We start from the raw sequence: 20,814 nt of genomic DNA on the forward strand, positions 1-20,814 counted from the left end.
TTCATTAGGGCTATCCTGAAAACCCGATTGGCCTGGTGGTCCTCCTGGACAGGGTTGGGAACCACTGCCTTAGATCACCTATGTCACAACGTATAAGTTCCGTCTATGCAGTCTCGTCAAACTTTCGATTATCCTTGCAGTGCGACTAAGTCTAGGTCAATTCCCAGCTCCAATCCACCTTCTAAGCAACAATATTTGCCTTATCATTCCCTCTGTAATTTCCCCACCTGAGCACAGTGTATTGATGCACCTTCTGGTTCAGTTTGTCTCTCTTGACTAGACTGTAAACTCTTTTGAGCAGTGCTGTCCCTTCTGTGTTTTGATGTACAGTGTATGTTTAGTAGCTGTCACAATGCCCTCAGCCTTGTGCAAGTTAAAAACATCAAAACCATACCTATAAAGCAAACTGGAGCTGATCAGTGTGGAGCTGACACTCATACTCCTGATTCAATCCCATATTATGAACAGGAGAGCAGTTCTATTTCTCAAAGAATGCCAGGGAACTTATCTAGACACACACAAAAAAAAACCCATGGTTTGGCCCCTTAATTACTTCCTTGCTTAAATTGCTGGCTAAGCAGGGGAAGAGCACTGAAGACCATAGTTGGTTCTCTCCCCTGCCTAGAGCTGGGTTGGGCCAACAAACACACAGGCAACTTGAAGCTTTGGAGCCATAGTTAGAGGAAAGGCAGGCAAAGGAAGCAGACACACTTGGTAAAGCTCCTGCTTCAGCTGAGCCTGAGGATATAATCATGCAGGAGGAGCCTAAGGAGTTGCCACTGAATGCTGAGGAGCCTATGGAGATTCTGAATTCTTCTGAACCACAGATTGAGGAGTACATGGAAGTGAGTTGATGATTTTCTGGTTTAAAAAGGAACTCTTGCACTACTGGGTTTTTAAAAAGGCTTTTTTGGATTTTGTTTGAAAAGTTGAATGTTTGCCTGTTATAGAGACTAAGAACATCATAGAAGTCAGTGAATCTAACTGGGTGTAGCTCAGGGCCATGCCAATTTGTTGGAAGAAAGTTTTATTTCCTGCTGCAAAACTGTTTTTTCCCCCTTTGGGTGTTGGGACAGTGCACAACATGGCTGCCAAGGGAAAGGATTAAGAAGGACAAGGGCTGAGCCAGTACAGGTTGAAAGCCGGCTACAGGACTGTTTTTGAAAGTTTTGGGAGGCAATTACATTTTTTCTGTTTGATTAAAGCAATGCTTCTCAAGCCAAGTACCCCCTAAGACTAACAAATGTTAACAGAGTACCCCCATTCAAGCTCTGCACCAGACCCACCCAAGCTCTGCCCCTGACCCTCCCAAGCTCCACCTCTGACCTACCCCCATAATAATAGTACTAATTGTAATGGAATTTTTTCCATTCATTTTTCATATACACACAATATAATCTTATTAACAATGCATAATGGTAACCACAAAATTAAAAAACTACAAAGCACGCTGTATGCAGAGAAAATGTTAATTATCATATTGTTTTTTCTTTTCTTTTTTTTCAAAGAGGTCAAGAAAGACAGAAGACTTTAAACTATGCAGTGTCACCTCAGGAACAGCTACAAAAAAAATAAACAAATATAGTGTAAAATATAGACAGCAGATATAAATTCTTAAAACTGACACATTTTGATCACTAAATTGCAAATAAAATCATTTTTCCTACCTTTGTTGTCTGGGGATTTCATGAATCTCTGGTTGCATTTCCTTCTGACTGTGCATCCAATATTTCTTTCTTTCTACCTCCTGCATGCTTCCCCATCCAACATTGCTCTCTGTCCTCTATGAGTCCAACTTTTCTTCCTCTCTCCTTCACACCTATTGGCAACATGTCTCCCTCTCTCTCTGTCCAACTGTCTCTTATTCCCTCCCTTGCTGCAAAGGGAGTGGGAAAAGAGAGAGAAAGATCCATGGTGCATCTCTCCCACCCCCTCTGCTTCCACAGCCAACATTTCTCCTTCTCTCATCCCCCGGAGCATGTGCATCTTTCACCACTGACCAGCAGCCTCATGCCCAACATTTATCCTTCTATCACTGCTTTCCAGCACATGCCACATCTCTCCCTCCATTCCCTCCACCACTGTGTCCAACAACCCTCCCCTTGCATCCCTTTCAATCTGTCCCACTGTTCCCTCTCCATGATCAAATCCAACATTTCTCCCTCTCATCCTTCTCTTCCCCATGCATCTCTACCTCACTCTTCTCTCCCTATGGCTAACAATTTTCTTCTTTCTTCCTTTCCCCTTGTGCACCATCTTTTTCCCTCTCACTCATACACTCATGCCCAACAATTCTTCATTTCTATTTCCTCCCTCCCTTCTCTGTCCCAAGTTCATGCCCCTCCCTTAATCCATCCACATGCATCTTTTCTCCTCTTCCTTTTTCCTTCCAGCCATGTGCATCTCCTCTCTCTATTTCCTTCCTTTCCTCTTCATCCATGTACATATCTTCCTTTTCTCTTCAGTTCCACTTCCCTCCCTTCCATCCATGTGCATTTCCTCCTCTTTATTCTCTTCCCCTCCAAACCATAAGTAACATATCCCTTCTCCTCCATCTATGTCCAGCATTTCTCCACACCTATCCATCCATCCAACCAGCCAGCCTTAAAAACTCTTTACATTTCCCCACATCCCTCAGTCCAACATCGCTCCCTCTTTATTCCCCCCTCCCCCCCGGCAAGTCCAGCATTTTTCCTCATCTAATCTTCCTCCTTCTGTTGCCCTCCCACTGCCTGACCCAGAATCTGGAGTCCTTACAGGACCTGGCACTGGTGCTTCAACAAAGAGCCTTCATGTCTACACGGTCGGGAAGGTCCTATCGGTTCCACCCACCTTGACATGTTTGCGGCAGAGGGGCAGTACCAACAGGGCCTCACGAGTGGATAGACTCGAAGGCTCTGCATCAGTTAAGCTAGCACCAGTGCCATGTATAGACTTAGGACTCCCTGACAGGCAGTAGAGGGTGGCAGAAGATGGAGGGCTCTTCATCACTGGAGTTAGCTTGGTGTTCCCCAGACTGTGGGGCCACCCTGGCCAGCTCTGACATCAGAGGGAAGCCTTCCGGGTCATCTTCGGTGGCATGCTGTTGGAGGAAGGGGGTGGGAGACCCGCGCCACGTACCCCCCTCCTCCCACCCCCCAAGCAGCTCACTTACACCTAGGGATTTGCGTACCGTGTGTTGAGAAGCATTGGATTAAAGCACCCAGGAGACTAGAGAGAGTTGGGGAGAATTCACCAGTCATCTCTGGTTAGGGAAAGAGGGCAGCATTTTGACTAATGCTGGATAAAAATGTGAATTCGTTGATTCTTCCTCCTGCAGCTCTATTGAGTTGAAGGTCAGCTGCATGGTGGTTTGTTTGTTTTTTGTGCAGCTGAGGAAAAAGCCATAAGGAAGTAAGTTTGGAACTTTTGAAGCTCTACAGTTGTCTGCTTTGTTTGGACTGTTTTGGAGAACTGTTTGTTTCTTGTTTTTCCTTCTGTGAAGAGGCTGATATTGGAACTGAGTGTGTGTTGAAGCCTCACTGCTATAAGAGGGAAACTTTAAAGACTAGGAGTATGCAGCCTGGAGGCCCTGCTAGGCCAGGGTTCTGGGTTTAGTGTTGAAAAGCCATTCTGAACACATTTTTGTTGAAAAGTTTTAGAGCATAGCTTGTTTCCTTAAACCACAGTATGAATATTTTTTTTTTCTTTTCCTGATAGTTACCATTGCATACTGTGTGATTTATACAGAACAACTTTGGAGAAATTCACCTAAGCAGGTTCTTCCTCCATCTTGGGGAAGCACGCCGTGCCTGTAGCAAGTGGAATGTACAGGTCCCTGCCATTGTTCAAGGGACAGCCATGCTACATAGCACTATAGAAATGAGTGGTGGTAGTAATAGCAGTACACTTCTCCCTCCATATTTGCTATGATAAGGGATTAACAGAACCGCAAATACAGAAAAACCGTGAATAACTTTTCCATATGTTATTCACTGTTTTCTATTAAAAACCATGGTGAATATGGTGAAACCGCAAATAACATGGTGGGAGACCTGGTCTGTTCCTGAAGGAGAGGCAAAACATGGTGAAGAAAGTGCTGGGAATCGGCGATTTTCTCTGTAAACGCTTGGAATCAGCGATTTCTCTATGCAAGCTGAGGTAATTTGGGGGGAGGAGCCAGCAAGCTAAAAACCGTGAATAATTGAAACCGTGATTACTGAAACCGCGAATACGGAGGGAGAAGTGTAGTATATTCTGTTGAAGCCTCATTAATTTGAGTTCAAAGCAGGTTACAAGCTGCATTTTCTGTAGAGTTAAACATGTTACAAAGAATTATACACATGTATAATTTTACCTACACACATAAGGACACACTTCAATTAGCCCCTTCACTTATGTAAATAGCTATTTCTAGAGCTTTTGAAAACTGCCACCCTTTTATGCTTTTTGATTTGTTACTTTCGCATCTCCCATCTTTTCTTGATAAACTCATCATCTCTTTTTGCCCTTCCCGGACCCTTAGATCAGCTGATCAGAATTTACTGACCATATATCTTCTATCAAAGAATTCTACGACACTAGAAACACTAACTTTTCCATTGTAGCTCCAACTTTATGGAATGCCATGCCACCTCACCTCCGTCTTGAAAATTCACTCGACAAATTCAAGATTAAACTAAAAACATTTTTATTCCGAGACACATACCATAGCATTTAAATATCTTCTCTCCATCAGTTAGCAAAATAAATATGAACCGCTTTCAAGAAGCGATCCCCTGTCCTGATGTTATATCCTCCCCCCTTCCTCCTTTTTAATTTGTTTTTAATGATATAATTATTAACTTTCCCCTCCCCCGTCACCCTCAAGCTCATGTTCATATCTGTAATTTGTCCATTTAATGTTCACATTTCCCCTCCCCCTATAATAATTTATTTTAACCTTTTCATTTTTAGCATTGTAAACCAGCCAGGTGCACGTCGATGGTCGGTATATTAAAATTAATTAAACTTGAAACTTACTTTTTAACACTTTTCAGCTCTTAGTTATAATGACTAAGATGAAACTAGCAACAAACATGGGTTATTCAAATGCGTTCTTTATTCAGGTCGGCTGCAAACATTGTGATATCAGGAGCAGTTTTGCATTCTTTCAGTCACAACAGGGGTCTTCCAAGGGGGTGTTTTTCATATTCGATTTAACGAAACATACGGTAAAGGATACATCATTATACCAAACTATATTTGCTCATAATCGGAGATTAGACATCACAAATAGTGTTTTGCAGCAACGCTTGTTGAGACCATAAAATCATCTGATAACCAATGATGGACTTTTGTGCTTCTTGTTTTACTTCTAGAACATTACAGAATAATAGACAATATGGAACTGCTATATTGGGCAGCATAGCCTAAGTGAAGGTGTGTGTGTGTGTGTGGGAATAGAAAAACAAACTTTACTTCCATTCCATCTGAAAGAAAATCAGGCCAGGAGCGAGCAGAGCAAAGGGCACAGAGAGGCATGGCGCCCATGTTCTACATGTAAGCTATGGTGCAGCTTACGCCCATCTGGACTGACAAAAGACGTCTACATTAATCCAAGGGGCTCCTCACTCGCCATTACTCCTGATAGGATTTCACCAGCAGCCACATAAGCAGCACAGTAATCAGGACGATCATGAAGTTGAGGAAGAGCTCTTGCGTGGATCGTTCCATTTTCCGTGGGTGGGCGGATCAGTGGAGAGGCAGAGGTCGGAGCTTCAGAAGAATGGAAACCTGCCAGGAATCCCCTCTGGGAATGTGACGGGCAGCAGAGGATGAGAGGACGGTGCGTGTACCCTGAAACATCACAGACAAGAATGGATTGCACATAAAACCACAAAGTCCGCATGTTTTATATTCCATATGGTTTAAAAAAGGTCTTATTTGGAAAGCAATAAACCATAGAAGCCACCAGTCAAGCTCATGCACAAGATTTAATAACTTTACACTCTATTTAACATGATCGAGCATACTATCGCTATCGGCTAAATATATCTTAGGTGAAAATCAATCCAGTCAGGAGCCTCTGATTTGTAGGGCAGCTATATTCTTCAAATTTTGATGGCATGAGATATGGGGGGATGGGAGAGTGATAAGAGTTGCATGGAGATAATTGCTTTTTAAATCCATTAATTAAATCTATACATTTTTAATAGAAAAAATGAGTAGCACAGCTGAAAGTATCTATTCTTTCTTCAAAAAATGAAACGATAGACGGACAGTATTCTTTATACGTCAAAAAAATACACAGAAAATTTTGTCGTTATACTAAATGAGCTTTAAATTATTACTATATGCAGTATCAAGTCACTGATATATATTAGATAAGCTGTAATAATGTATTCACTATGGAAGTGCTAATCTGATCTTCATAGCTGTTGAAATACACACACATGTGGGTGTGTTTCTGAAACTGATATGCATGCAGTGAGAAATAAGAAACGGGCATTTCAAGGGAGGGAACTGGCAGGCTAAGTCAAGCTGCATACAAGTACTATAAGTTATTTTCAGCTTGAAGATAGCCTAACCGCTTACCATTTGTGACAGCCGTCAAGTACAAACAGCAGCAGCTCTGAGCCTTGCCAGTGCTTGAATAGAATACCTCCATGGAACACTTTTTTCTCTCGGAACAAGCAGAGAACCTGTGTCTCTTTGTGATGTTAGAAATCACTGTTTCTGCTAATGACACCAGACTTCTTAGCTTAGGGGCCCTTTAACTAAAGTGCATTAAGCCCTTAATATGCAGTTGGGATATGCAAACAGGCCACTGCAGAAACGCGGTAAAGCATTTTGCAGTACAGGCAGTCCCCGAGTTAGACGCCCGACTTAAGTACGGCTCGTTTCACTGAGCAGTATTTCCAGTGGCAGAGACTCCTTCACTTCTCCTGCAGCAGATTTGGGAATGACGCATGGCCACATTAAGAACAGTGTGTGGTTGTGCATGTTGCACCTTAGAGGGAACACTGGGAGCAGAGGCTAGCAGCAAGAAGCTTAAAATCTACAAGCAGCGGCGTAGCGGGGGTGAGCGCCCTCTTCCACACACACACGCCCCTTCCCCATACCTTTCTATCTTTGGCGCGAGCAACCACAAAGCGGCTGCTTGCACCGGCTTCGGCGCCCTCTCTGACGTCGCATCCTAAGTGCGGGCTCCCGGAAGTGATGTCGGAGAGAGCGCCAAAGCCAACACACTGAAGTTAAAAAGGAACAGGGAGGAAGGGAAAGGGCGCACATGGGGCAGGGGGAGAAGTGGTAAGGGGGGGCAGAGAGCAGGAGGGGTGCCAGCTCCCCGAGGAAGACTGTGCCCTGGGCGGACCGCCCCCCCCCTTTACTTCATTGTCTACAAGTTCTGAGTTACATACAAATCCGACTTAAGAACAGCTTTAACAATGTAACTCGTTTGTAACCCGGGGACTGCCCGTATTTTGCTTATTTGTGTGCACCAACCTATGTTACTGATTTTTTTTTTATATACTGTATATATATTTGTGAGTGGACATGGAAGTGTTAACTAGCTAGTGCGTTATACTTAACGTGCACTAGCTGGCTAGCACAGAGTTAATGTAAGAGCACTTTGCACCTTCTGCTCAAGTGATAACTCTGTGTATGACCATACATCCCTCAAAAGTGATGTTGTTAAACCTGGGCTTAGCACATGGTAAAATCCCATGTCACCATGTATTAAGCCCATATTCTAGCCCATTTTGATTAGGATAGGCTGGAGCGGGCTTTAATGGCAGATCCAGCAGTGGAAACCTAAAGACAGTACCAGACCGCCTTCTATGGTCTATTGCCTAGAAATATTAAAGAAAAGACAATTTACACATGAATGTATAATGAGTGTGAAAATTGGGGCAAACTGGGTGGACCAGGGTCCGTTAACTTCCAACTTTCCAGGGGAAAATTTAACAGAACCGGTTGCATCTGCTTCATTGAGGACTCGTCCAACAGACAAGAGAGCCCTTTATACAAAGCGGCAGTAGCGATTCTCCCGCGGCAAATTCGCCAAAGCCCTTAGGAACTGAATGGGCTCCGGTGCATTCACTGCGGGAGGGGGGGAGGATTCGCTACCACAACTTTGTAAAAAGAAGCCCAGAATATGATCATCTGCTTGGCCACAATAGTAGAATTAGCAGCTCTATTCCTGCCCAGATTGCTACAATTATTCCAATGCTTTCCAGATAGTTGGGATTCTGATTATCCAGGAGATTGATTGATTGATTGATTGAGTTATATATCCTGTCCTCCCAGAGGAACTCAGAATGGGTTACAATTTTATATACGTATTAAAGTGTTTTTATACAAAGTGTTGCCAACCATGGCATGGCAGGACATTCTCGTACAGGGATGGCAAAACACAACATAACATAACATGGTATGGTGAGACATAGCATGACAAACATTGTATTACAAATGTGGTTAACATAGCTTGGCAAACCTAGTATTATGTGCAGTATATAAAACTTGGCATGGGAAACATAGCATGGTAGATATAATCAAACGTGGCTAACCTAGTTTGACATGAGAGTATGGTATGTTATAAGGTAGAACCTAGCGTGGTAGACATAGGATGGCAAGCATCATGTAGTGGGCATAGCATGAGAATGTAGAACAGTAGACATGGGGCTCCTTTTACAAAAGCGCACTAGCGGTTTAACGCGTGCTATAGCGTGAGCTAAACCGCTGGACATGCTAGCCGCTACCGCCTCCTCTTGAGCAGGCGGTAGTTTTTGGCCAGCGGGGGGGGGGGGGGGGGGTGTTAGCGCGTGATATAAAGTCACGCGCGTTAACCCCGCTAGCGCCGCTTTGTAAAAGGAGCCCATAGTATGGCAATCGTAGCATAAAAGATACAGTGTAGCATAGAGTAGAGAGAGAGGTGACAGTATGACAAAATGTGGCAAAGCATTGACTGACAAAGCAATGGTTGGACATAGCGTATCGTAGATAGAACGGTGGTATCTTGCACAGTAGAGGCCACACATTATACTGCGGGAGGTGACTTGGTAAAGTAGAGCATTATATGACGGGTAATATAAAGTGACCCCACCAAGGCAAAAAGTGAAAAAACTCTAAGCTTGCCGAAAACCCTTCACAAGATACAAAAAAAAAATATCGGCAAATGATATGGAGAGAGTAACACCTCTCACCATAGAAAACCGTTTGCAAACCACGGACTTTCCTTTCAACACAGATAAGTCTAGCATTTTGGATATTCTGACTTTTTTCATTTTGCTTATTTGTAAATGGATAGCAACAAGAAGCAAATGGAAAATTGAAGACATTTCTTGTGAAAGGAGGGTGAACAATACACACATTTTTTCACTTTTTTTGTTTTGATTTTGATTTTTTTTTTTTTTTTTTTTTCACACAACGTCACTGAAAGGAAGAGACATTATGATGTACAGGGCGAACTCATTTAGGCTGCAGTGATTGTCCACATATGAGTCGTCAGCCCGGGGGATATTGTTGGGAATTTCATTTATTTCAGTTCCCCAGTACTGAGGTCTCTTCCATAGAAACCTGTGTTAGATTTAATATAGTTATATAGTCACACTGTATTCTATCACCTTCCTCATATCGGGTTTTATATGGCGAGAGGTGTTACTCTCTCCATACCATTTGCCGACTTTTTTTTTTTTGGTATCTAATATAAAGTGAAACAGTTCACAGTATGGTGGGCAAAGCGCATCAGCATTTGAGACTCATGACAGCGAAGGGCTGGTGCTCTTCTTTGTAAGGTTTGGGAATCTGGGTAGGCGCATTCTCAAGGGAGTAGCGTAGAAGAATTTTGGGGGGGGTTTTCTGTAAGGCTAAAGCGGCTAGGGCTTTTCAGCCTGGAGAAGAGACAGCTCGGGGGAGAAACGATAGAGGGCTATAAAATACTGAGTAGAGTAGAATGAGTAGATGTGAATCATATGTTTACTCTTTCCAAAAATACTAGGACTAGGGGGCATGTGATGAAACTACCAAGTGATAGATTTAAAACAAACTGTAGACAATATTTTTTAACTCGACGGGTAATTAAACTCTGGAATACATTGCCAGGAAATGTAGTGAAAGCAGTTAGCTTAGGATTTTAAAAAGGTTTGGACAATTTTCTAAATGAGAAGTTCATAAGCCATTATTAGCATAAGCAAAATAATGCCTCCCATGGATCGCTACAAATGCAGGCTTTTCCTAATTATGACAGGGATTGCTATGCAAATGATAACCCACAATTTGGAAAGTTGCGACCGCCTTAACTTTCCTTTTTGGTGAGCCAGTTTATGTTTAGGTTACAAATATGATAAGATGAATGCTGATATGTTGGGGGCATAGCAATTTTTAAAATTTGGTTTGGGGGTCCGTTGACATCCTTTGTTACTTCAACATAGTTGTCTTTTATTTTATTTTTGTTTATTTCTATACATATCCAGGATGGGGCAGGTGGTGGTGGTGGTGGAAATCTTTTGGGCTTATTTCTTGATTCAATTGTTGGATGGGAAGGGAGGGATATTTTTCTTCTCCATTGTTATTAATGGAATTTAAGTGCTTACCTTGATTATTAAAGTATGTACAATTCTTGGCACTTTGTATTAGTTTTGAAAATTAATAAAGATTTAAAAAAAAATAAAATCTTTATTTTCTCCTTGGTATCTTGCCGGATACTTGGGACCTAGTTTAGCAACTGTTGGAAACAGGTTTCTGGGCTTGATGGATCTTCAGTCTGTCCCAGTACGGCAACTCTTATATATGTTATGTTCTAATATGCAACTGCTAATATTGTTAAGTCTTTTTGTATTATAAAACTCCGGGACTTCATCGTCAGCTTCTTAAATTTTTAGCCTGTTGCATCTACACATCCACACACGCAGAGGGGCTTCCACTCGTCTGATTCTTTGTACAGGTGCTGTCACACAAGCAGAATGGCATTTGGATAGATCCAGTCTTCGATGTGGGGGTGGATCTGGAGGGTGAGGGCTCAGCTGCTCCCCTCACCCAATGACACTCTCACTACACACTTGTACAGCATAATTTACCCCTCCCCCATTATAAAAATGTAGCATGGTTTTTAGCGCAGGCCCATGGCGGTAACAGCTCTGATGCTCATAGAATTCCTATGAGCATAGGAGCTGTTACCGCCATGGCCGGTACTATAAAAAAAAACCACGCGCTATGCTTTTGTGAGTGTGGGAGCTGTTACCACTGCGGCCAGCGCCAAAGACTAACGCTACACTTTTGTTAATGCTTTCATCTGTCCTGGGGTGAGTGAGGTGCTTGGAGTGTACGAGTATATTGCCTGGTAGCATTATCCAGTCACTATGGTAACGGGGCCAGTGGCATATGGAGGGTGAGAGGCACACGGGGCGGTGTTGCCCCTCCCCCGCCATGCACGTACTCTTCCCATCCCCCATCCCCCTAATTGTTCACTGCCATGAGCAACAAGGACGTCAACGTACTCTTCGCGACCCCATCCTCTCTCCCGCTGACGTCGCTCCCCAAGCGTGGCACCCAGAAGTGACATTGGCGGGAGAGAGGACGTGGTCACGACGAGCACGTTGAGATTGTTGCTTGCGGCAGTGAACAACTAGAGGAACGCCTCCGCCCCCTCCCCCCTTACTACACCATGGAATGAGGCAATGAGGAAGAGAAGAAAGGCGTTCTCAAGACTGCTATCTACGCCGATGTAAATAGTTCATTTTCCAGGCTTTATCAGATCCTGCTTGGCCTGCACAAGTTATTCACAGAGCAAGCAAGAGGGGGGGGGGTTGTTTTTCCATCTTGCTTTCCTAAAATACCGTACCTTATATACTGTGTAATAGATCATAACTTTATACAGATCACATTTACAGCTCGACTTTCACTATGTGAGAAATCCAAAAAGACTATGTGCCATCATAAAATAGATCCAGCCCCAACGGCACACAAAGGCCAACACACACATTTGCACTTGCTCTAAAAAGCTGTAAAAGTCGCTTCACTTCTCTTCTGCCCAAACTCCGACCTTGAAACAACATTAAGCACATCATAGAAAAGTAGGCACACACTTTCCATGGACATATATTTTACAATTGTATAAAAGCCCTTTCCAGCAAGTAAAACAGGTTCTAAAGCTCAGAAAAAGCTTCAGAACATTACCCCGTAATGGAATCGGTGTGCATTAAATGCTACGAAGCCCAGAGATATAAAACGGTCTTCTTAGCATTTAGCACGTGCTGGTCCATTAGTGCATGCTAAGCTTTAGTAAAAGGGCCCCTCAATCATTAGTGCATCGCCTACTACATTTAAAACAAATTCAAACAGAAACACCCCCCCCCCAACTTCATCATTTTGGTTTCACAGTTAAAGAAATCAAAAATTAGCAATCCGTTTGATCTCTTCAACTAAATCCTGACGATAAATAAAATGATGAAATTGGTCTCCCCTCTATGCCATATGCTGAGAAAGCACCACACATGCAAAAACATTGTGGCAAGAACGACGGGGCAGACACACAGTCAAAAACCCAAAAAAAGCAACATGCTGAAAAATGCAAGTGGGAGAAGCTTGTGGTTTATTTTACCTAGTCAATATTTGCATCTACAACAGCCATACCCTTAAATTTTTAGTGAATACATATTCCAAACATTAGAACAGATCTTGGCTTTTTACCTGAAGACACAGGAGCACGACAGCCTTTGGGAGTTTAAAGCCAAAAGCGGGTGTTATCCTGATCTCTGTCTCTGCTCTGCCAGCGTAGTGTGGGTTTCAAAACCCAGCACTGGAACTAAAGTAGGCAGAGGGAGGAGAGCAACAGGTGAATTGGCTAGAAATATGATGATGTCAGTGTCTGGCTGTTTAAAAGGCAAGTGGATGGCAGATGCAGGACTCTCTAAGCATGGGAGGGGGGGGGATTCCTTTATGTATTATATTTCTACTTCTTTTTTAACTGCTGTGCTTTTTCTTTCTTACTCTTGCCGTGATTCCTCTCTGGTCCCAGGCGTGGCTGTGGATGATGGATTTTTCCTTCACCTGTGGTGGCTCGAGGTGAAGGCTGCTACCTGGTGAGTCTCTGGACCCTTTATATCAAGGCTGCCATTCCTCCCCACCCACCAGTACTAATCTGACCCGATATACCACATGATCGGTCACCATTCACAACCCACCCACTTGCTGGCCTACCACAGACTGGTGGCATGTCACCTTTGCCCTTGTGTAAGCAACACCTAGACACAGTGCGCCAAAAGATTTGGGATGAACCCTGTGATAATGCACACCGATGAATTTCCTAATGATGAGTAGTCTTCATCGGATGCATTTTTGTACCAAAAAAAAATCTAGCAGTGATTCATGCCTGTGATGCACCCAATCGTGAATGATATACATGGCAGAATAATGATTACAGAGGTTCACCTCCTACTTTTAAACATCTCCATGCTAAATATTCACTGTTTTCCCCAGGGCCATCACCTTTTGCAGGCTGCTGTTCACATCCTAAGCTGCCTTTTCCCTGCACTTAGCTCATACTGCCTCCCTTTATCACACCATGCACTAAGCCTGACATATTGTCCAGCAGCATGACTGTGGTTCTTCATCTAGTTTCACCTCAGCAGTCATATTAGAATATTTCTAGATTTATTAATAGCTCAGTCCACAAATATATTTATTGTTTTATCAATCTGATGTATATTAAGTGCATTTTTTTCTAGCAAAAAAGGTGCCCTACTCAAATTTAATAAAGTCTACCGTAATTCATATGCATATAAGACAATAGTAGAACAGGGACCCGGCACGGGCTGTGTTTCGGCTAAACTAGTTGCATCAGGAGTCCATAGGAATCTTAAGATATCCCAGTGAACTGATGAAACAAACCACAGCACAGTATTTTTGAATTACCGTGCTAGTTTGTTTCCATGGTTTACTGAGCTGGCATCTTAAATCTTGTTGCACTCGTATTTTGATGATTCATCAGTTTAGTGGGACTTATCAAGATTCCTATGGACCCCTGATGCAGGTGATATAGCCGAAACAAGGTCTGTATCAAGTCAATAGTTGAATAGCGGCCTATTTGCATATTTATTGGACTTTATTAAATTTATTTGCCAGCTTGATTACCTGGTCGTCCCTGCTCTCTTTGGTCTTCTTGTTATTTGGTGCAAAGAGTTTTTCTCCTTTATTTTTGTATGCCAGTATAGGCAGACCCTGGGTTAAGAACGAGTTATGTTTTTAAAGCTGTTCTTAAACCAGATTTGTATGTAACTCAGAACTTGTAGATATTAAGATTCTTGCTGCTTACCTCTGCTCCCAGCTGACAAAAAGGCCAACGGTCCCTCCTCTAAGGTACACCATGCACAACCACTCACTGTTCTTAATGCGGCCATGCACCATTCCTGAATCTGCTGCAGGAGAAGAATGTGCCGTGGAAATAATGTTCAGTGAAATCAACCGAAGCCCCAACTGCGTTAAGTACAAGTTGTACTTAAGTCAAGTGTCTGTAACTCAGAGGCTGCCTGTACTCAAATACCAGACCATTCTTTAAGAGTGGGGTGATCACTGAGTGACACTCCATAGCAGCCAAGCCCCCTGCAACCAGTCACAGCATCCATGAAAAGGCAGCAGTGAGTGTACAGAACCTGAGCTCTTTTATGAATACTTGGGGGACCCTGGGGTCATTTTTACTAAGCAATGGAATAGGTGCCAATACTCAGTACCCCTCAAAAGAAAAAAAGCCCTGGCAATATTATTAAAATACAATATCATCTCAATACCATTCATTATATAAAAACATATATATCCCCCCTCCCCCTGTCCACAACAAAGCAACATCACATATACCAGTCACCCCTAAAAAGCCATGAAGAGCTAATGATTCTTGACCAAATACCAGAAAACAACGTGTTTTACTACCCAGTTTAATTTTGTTTACCTGATAGATATACCTATGCCTCTGGCTCTTTAGGTTACTTTCCATTTGTCGTTCAACTGGCTTTTTGTTGTGTTGATTTGTATACCTTTTTGAAAATTCAATGAAAGTTCTTGGACAAAATAAATTGTTACTAATGTTGTGTGGAAGTAAGAAGGTTCAAGGTTTATGAGGGACTTTTGCAAACAGTAATTACATAGTAACATAGTAGATGACGGCAGATAAAGACCCGAATGGTCCATCCAGTCTGCCCAACCTGATTCAATTTAAATTTTTTAATTTTTTCTTCTTAGCTGTTTCTGGGCAAGAATCCAAAGCTTTACCCGGTACTGTGCTTGGGTTCCAGCTGCCGAAATCTCTGTTAAGACTTACTCCAGCCCATCTACACCCTCCCCAGCCCTCCCCAGCCTATCCTCCACCAAACAGCCATATACAGACACAGACCGTGCAAGTCTGCCCAGTACTGGCCTTAGTTCAATATTTAATCTTATTTTCTGATTCTAGACCCTTTGTGTTCATCCCACGCTTCTTTGAACTCAGTCACAGTTTTACTCTCCACCACCTCTCTCGGGAGTGCATTCCAGGCATCCACCACCCTCTCCGTAAAGTAGAATTTCCTAACATTGCTCTTGAATCTACCACCCCTCAACCTCAAATTATGTCTTCTGCTATTATTTTAAAGGAGCAAAATATTTGTATCTGTACAAGACACCAAGTATGGATTCTGGTTCTGTCACAACTGAACAGAGTGCAGGCACAGTGAGGTTTCTTTATTCATACAGACACCTGTTGCTGTCTTATACACTTATTATAGCTTTCCATGCTCATGTACATTTAATCTAAAAGACAGCTGGAGGAAACCCTTCTTTATAGACATGGGTAAACCCAGAAGATGTTAGCAGGAAAGGACTCCTTCATCTGCACATCTGCCCATTTCTGCCTGCCTCCGGTGTCATTACAGGTCTTCCTTGATCTGTAGTAAAATCTTCTCCCTCCCTGTACTACTAAGGTCATTTAAAGGCTTTAATAAAAGTAACTGTGAGCAGCTGAATATATCACTTTTCCACATAGCCCTCATGCAAGGTGACACATTTGTTGTATCATTCAACTTGTTTCTGTATTCCTGCATTGAAGTTTTTTTGGCTGCTCTTGAAGCCAGGTGAACACTGCTTCCTTTACTTCATCGTGCTTTGTTTTGGTTTTGTTTTTTTTTTGCTCTCCAGGTCGCAGTGATGCACTGGTGATAATTCTCTCCAGAATACTCACCTCTTCTTCATATGGTCTCAGGAACTGGGTCACAACCTCCATTCGCTGTTGCTTGTGAAGATCAGTAAGCTATTTGGGAACCCATCCTGCGCAGATTTTCCTGTATCCCAGGTCATCGTGCATTGTGGCAAACGCAGATCCATAGCTAATATCCAAATTTGCAGCCAGTTGAGACACCATTATCCGTCAGTCTTCTCTAATCAAGGCATCCGCCCTGTCAATGTGCTCTTTTGTGCACGATGGTGATGGGCGACCAGAATGACCTTTGTCGGTTATACCTGTTCTTCTCGCTTTAAACCTTTTTACTAGAGAATGACATGGTGACAAAATTCATCACCGTCTCCGTCCCCGCGGATAACCGCGGGAAACCTTCTTCATGTCATTCTTTAAGGAGAGAGGGAAGAATCAGAGTATGAATGGCCATAACCACTGAACCTCAAGCTTTGCTTTGAAGAATGCTGGTGTAGAAGGACTGAGGTTGAAATAAGCACTAGAAAATGACATGGGATTATTTCCCACGGTTATCCACGGGGATGGGAACGGCGATGAATTTTGTCACCATGTCATTCTCTACTTTTTACCCACTCAAACCTTTCACTGATTCATGGTGCTATGTCCATACTGAGTCCAGTGGCATAGTAAAGGGGAGAGGAGGGTAGTCTGTCCCGGGCGCCGTCTTGGTGGAGGCGCTGCCACCTGTTCTCAAGTTTCAAGTTTATTGGGATACTCTATATACCATCTATCAAGTTTATTTAAATAGTTTACAATAAAATCACTAATAAATATATTAAATTAAAACTCTATTAAAATTACAGGGATATCTCAGACAAACTGAACTAATATGATACCACAAGGGAAGATGGGAGGGAATATGGAATTACATTGAAGGGGGGGGGAAGATAGGGAGGGGGAGAGCATAATTGGAGGGGATTTACTTGTTTAGATTAGTTTGTCATCCTCGGTCCAGAGGATCCGTGTCTGGTGATGTTGAAAGCATCTTTAAATATGAAAGTTTTGAGTTTAGCTTTAAGTTTTGTTAATGAAGATTCCAGCCTGAGGTCTAAGGGCAGAGCATTCCACAACGACAGAGCCATGCCTGAAAAAAAGTTTCCCCGAGTAGCGGTCTCATGGGTTGATAAGGGATGAGGATTTTATCAATGCAAGCTCTCCATCCCTCCTGCTCCTCCCCCCCATCGCCCGTGTTCGCCCTTTCCCTTCCCACGCAACCACCCAATCTGCTGCTCATGCCAGTGTCGGCTTTTCCTCTGACTTCACTTCCTGGACCCATGCCTAAGAAGTGACATTAGAAGAACAGCCGATGCTGGCGTGAGCAGCAGGTTGGGCTTGCTGCTCGCGCCAGGAACTTTAAAGATGTACGGGGAAAGAGGCGTATGCATGCGGCAGGAGGGGACGGGGAACGAGCGGGTGGGGGTAGGAGTGGAGAAGAGGGTGGGGAGGGGCTACTGACTGAGTCAATATCTGAAAGTGAATTTCCACAGGTTTCGCTCCCTCTGCCCAAAGAAAATGCACGACTGCACGTTGATCCTTGATGGTGCAATCTTGCAGTGGAGCGTCCGTGTTTCTGACCTTGTGGCTGCCACACGACTAAAGGCCTAGCACTGCACTGTGTGTGGACAAACTATCCAATAGGCAATGTACGAGTAAATGTGTTGCATTTTGCTAGCTCCGTTCCGGTTATCCCATAATTTAACAATTGCCTTTCATTTTTGATTCATCCCCGTATTACAGGAATTAGTTCTCAGCCACAAGTGGCAGTACAGTGCAACTAGTCTAAAACAGAGAAGGCGAGCTAGACATAAGAATGAAGGAGCACTATGGAGCAATCTATTTTTTTTTTTTTTGTTCTCCACATCTAAGGGTAGAATGAGGGACATTAGACAGATTAATGTTCTCATAACTCAAAACCAAATCTTAAAAGTGAAATGAGCATTCCTTATGACATTCTAACCTTTCACAAGTGTCAGAGTTTCCCCTCATGCCTCACATATAAGACCCTGGTCTATATTTAAAGCCGCTGTTGGAATTCTTTCGGGATTACTGCTCACAATGCACGTAGTCTCTAAGACAGGGCTTCCCAAACCTGCTCTGGGAACTCCACAGCCTAATCGGATTTTCAGAATATCCTCAATGGAATAAGCATGACAAATTTTCATAGCTGGAGGCTCAGTATACGCAAATTCATCTCATGCATGCTCATTATGGATATCTGAAAACTTGACTGTCTCTGATATCCCCAGGGCAAGTGTGTAATTTTTCTCTAAGGGTGTAATTTTTAAGGGCTACAAACAGGACTTGCAATCTAATTTTCAAATGTCTCATGTCTGTTTGTCCTTCTCTGTTTATCAAGGCTTAAAAGGGGGTTTTATCTATTCATTAAAGAGTGAATTTCCCCTGATGCAGACAAAATGCAGTCCAAATTGGAATTTATAAAGACTATGAGAGCTGAAACCTACTCTTTTTTGTTCAATGAGAAACTCTAGGGAAAATACTTAATGTGAACATAAGAACATAAGAATTGCTGCTGCTGGGTCAGACCCGTGGTCCATCGTGTCCAGCAGTCCACTCACGTGGCGGCCCTTAAGTCAAAGACCAGCGCCCTAACTGAGACTAGCCCTACCTGCGTATGTTCTGGTTCAGCAGGAACTTGTCTAACTTTGTCTTGAATCCCTGGAGGGTGTTTTCCCCTACAACAGACTCCGGAAGAGTGTTCCAGTTTTCTACCACTCTCTGAGTGAACAAGAACTTCCTTACGTTTGTACGGAATCTATCCCCTTTCAATTTTAGAGTGCCCTCTCGTTCTCCCTACCTTGGAGAGGGTGAACAACCTGTCCTTATCTCCTAAGTCTATTCCCTTCAGTACCTTGAATGTTTCAATCATGTCCCCTCTCAATCCCCTCTGTGCGAGGGAGAAAAGGCCCAGTTTCTCTAATCTCTCAGTGTATGGCAAATCCTCCAGCCCCTTAACCATCTTAGTCGCTCTTCTCTGGACCCTTTCGAGTAGCACCTTGTCCTTCTTCATATATGGCGACCAGTGCTGGACGCAGTATTCCAGGTGAGGGCATAACATGGCCCGGTACAGCAGCATGATAACCTTCTCCGATCTGTTCGTGATCCCCTTCTTAATCATTCCTAGCATTCTGTTCACCCTTTTCACCGCCGCCGCACATTGCGTTGTCGGCTTCATCGACTTGTCAGTACTCCCAAGTCTCTTTCCTAGGGAGTCTCTCCAAGTACCGCACCGGACATCCTGTATTCGTGTATTAGGTTTTTGTTGCCGACATGCATCACCTTACACTTATCCATGTTAAACCTCATTTGCCATATCGCGGCACATTTCTTGAGCGTGTTTATGTCACGTTGCAAGTCCTCGCAATCCTCCTGCATCTTCACTACTCTGAATAACTTCGTATCATCTGCAAATTTAACACCTCACTTGTACCAATTTCCAGGTTGTTTATAAATATGTTGAAGAACACGGTTCCAAGCACCGAACCCTGCGGCACTCCACTCAAGATGCTTTTCCAGTCCGAGTATTGTCCACTTACCCCCACTCTCTGTTTCCTATCCGCCAGCCAGTTTTTAATCCACGTGAGTACATCACCCTCGATTCCATGGCTCGCAATTTTTCAAAGTAGTTGTTCATGCGGAATCTTGTCAAACGCCTTCTGAAAATCCAGATATACAATGTCAGCCGGGTCACCCTTGTCTATCTGCCTGTTTACTCCCTCGAAGAAGTGCAGCAAGTTAATCAAACAAGATCTTCCTTTGCTGGTCCTCATCAGATAGTGTCTGTCAAGGTGATCAATGATGTGGTCCTTTATCAGTGCCTCTACCATCTTTCCCGGTACCGAACTCAGACTCACCAGTCTGTAGTTTCCCAGATCTCCCCTCGAACCTTTCTTGAAGATTGGCGTAACATTCGCCACCTTCCAGTCTTCCGGAATCCTTCCTGATTTGATCGACAGATTGGCTATTAGTTGAAGCAGTTCAGTTGTAGCCCCTTTCAATTCCTTGATTACCCTCAGATGGATGCCATCCGGTCCCGGGGATTTATCGTTTTTAAGCCTATCAATCTGCCTGCATACCTCTTCTAGACTGACCATCAACCTGTCAGTTTCCCATCTTCGTTCCCTGCGTATAGCCTGACAGCTTCCGGTATGTTGTGTATATCTTCTTCAGTAAATACAGACGCAAAAAATGTGTTCAGTTTGTCGGTGATGGCTTTGTCCTCCTTTATTCCTCCCTTTATCCATGGTCATCCAACGGCCCCACCGCATCCTTCGTGGGTTGTTTCCCCTTAATATATCGAAAGAATGGCTTGTAGTTTTTTGCCTCCTTGGCTATTTTTTCCTTGTAGTCTCTTTTGGCCCCTCTTACCACCTTATGGCACTTGCTTTGATGTTTGTGCTTTTTCCAGTTTTTGTCCGTTTTTGACCTTTTCCATTCTTTAAATGAAGTCTTCTTCTCTCTGATCGCTTCCATCACCGCTACAGTGAGCCATGCTGATTCCTTGTCTTTTTCCTCTTGGATCCCTTGTTGATACATAGTATATATAGATTTTGCGCCTCGGTGACTGTGTTCTTAAAAAGGGACCATGCTTGCTCTAGTGTTTTTACAGCACTTATCCT

General features: G+C 43.3%; 1 protein-coding gene across 3 annotated transcripts; it reads right to left on the reverse strand.

The window, feature by feature from the left end:
- Window positions 1-5,062: 5,062 nt before the first annotated feature.
- SLN (sarcolipin) lies at window positions 5,063-14,437 on the reverse strand. 3 transcript variants are annotated; one of them, XR_004539929.1, is made up of 2 exons: window positions 12,649-12,859; window positions 5,063-5,817 (listed from the first exon to the last, which is right to left on the reverse strand). XR_004539929.1 is itself a non-coding variant. In XM_033949728.1 (2 exons), the coding sequence occupies exon 2, from the start codon at window positions 5,692-5,694 to the stop codon at window positions 5,599-5,601; it is 96 nt and encodes a 31-aa protein (XP_033805619.1). In that variant the 5' UTR covers window positions 5,695-5,817; window positions 14,273-14,437; the 3' UTR covers window positions 5,063-5,598. The 3 variants fall into 3 exon arrangements, 2 of the variants coding, with proteins under 2 accessions (XP_033805619.1, XP_033805618.1); XM_033949728.1 differs by lacking the exon at window positions 12,649-12,859 and adding an exon at window positions 14,273-14,437; XM_033949727.1 differs by lacking the exon at window positions 12,649-12,859 and adding an exon at window positions 12,949-13,098.
- Between the last annotated feature and the right edge of the window lie 6,377 nt (window positions 14,438-20,814).

The sequence above is a fragment of the Geotrypetes seraphini genome, chromosome 6, assembly GCF_902459505.1.
Source record: "Geotrypetes seraphini chromosome 6, aGeoSer1.1, whole genome shotgun sequence".
NCBI lineage: Eukaryota > Metazoa > Chordata > Amphibia > Gymnophiona > Dermophiidae > Geotrypetes > Geotrypetes seraphini.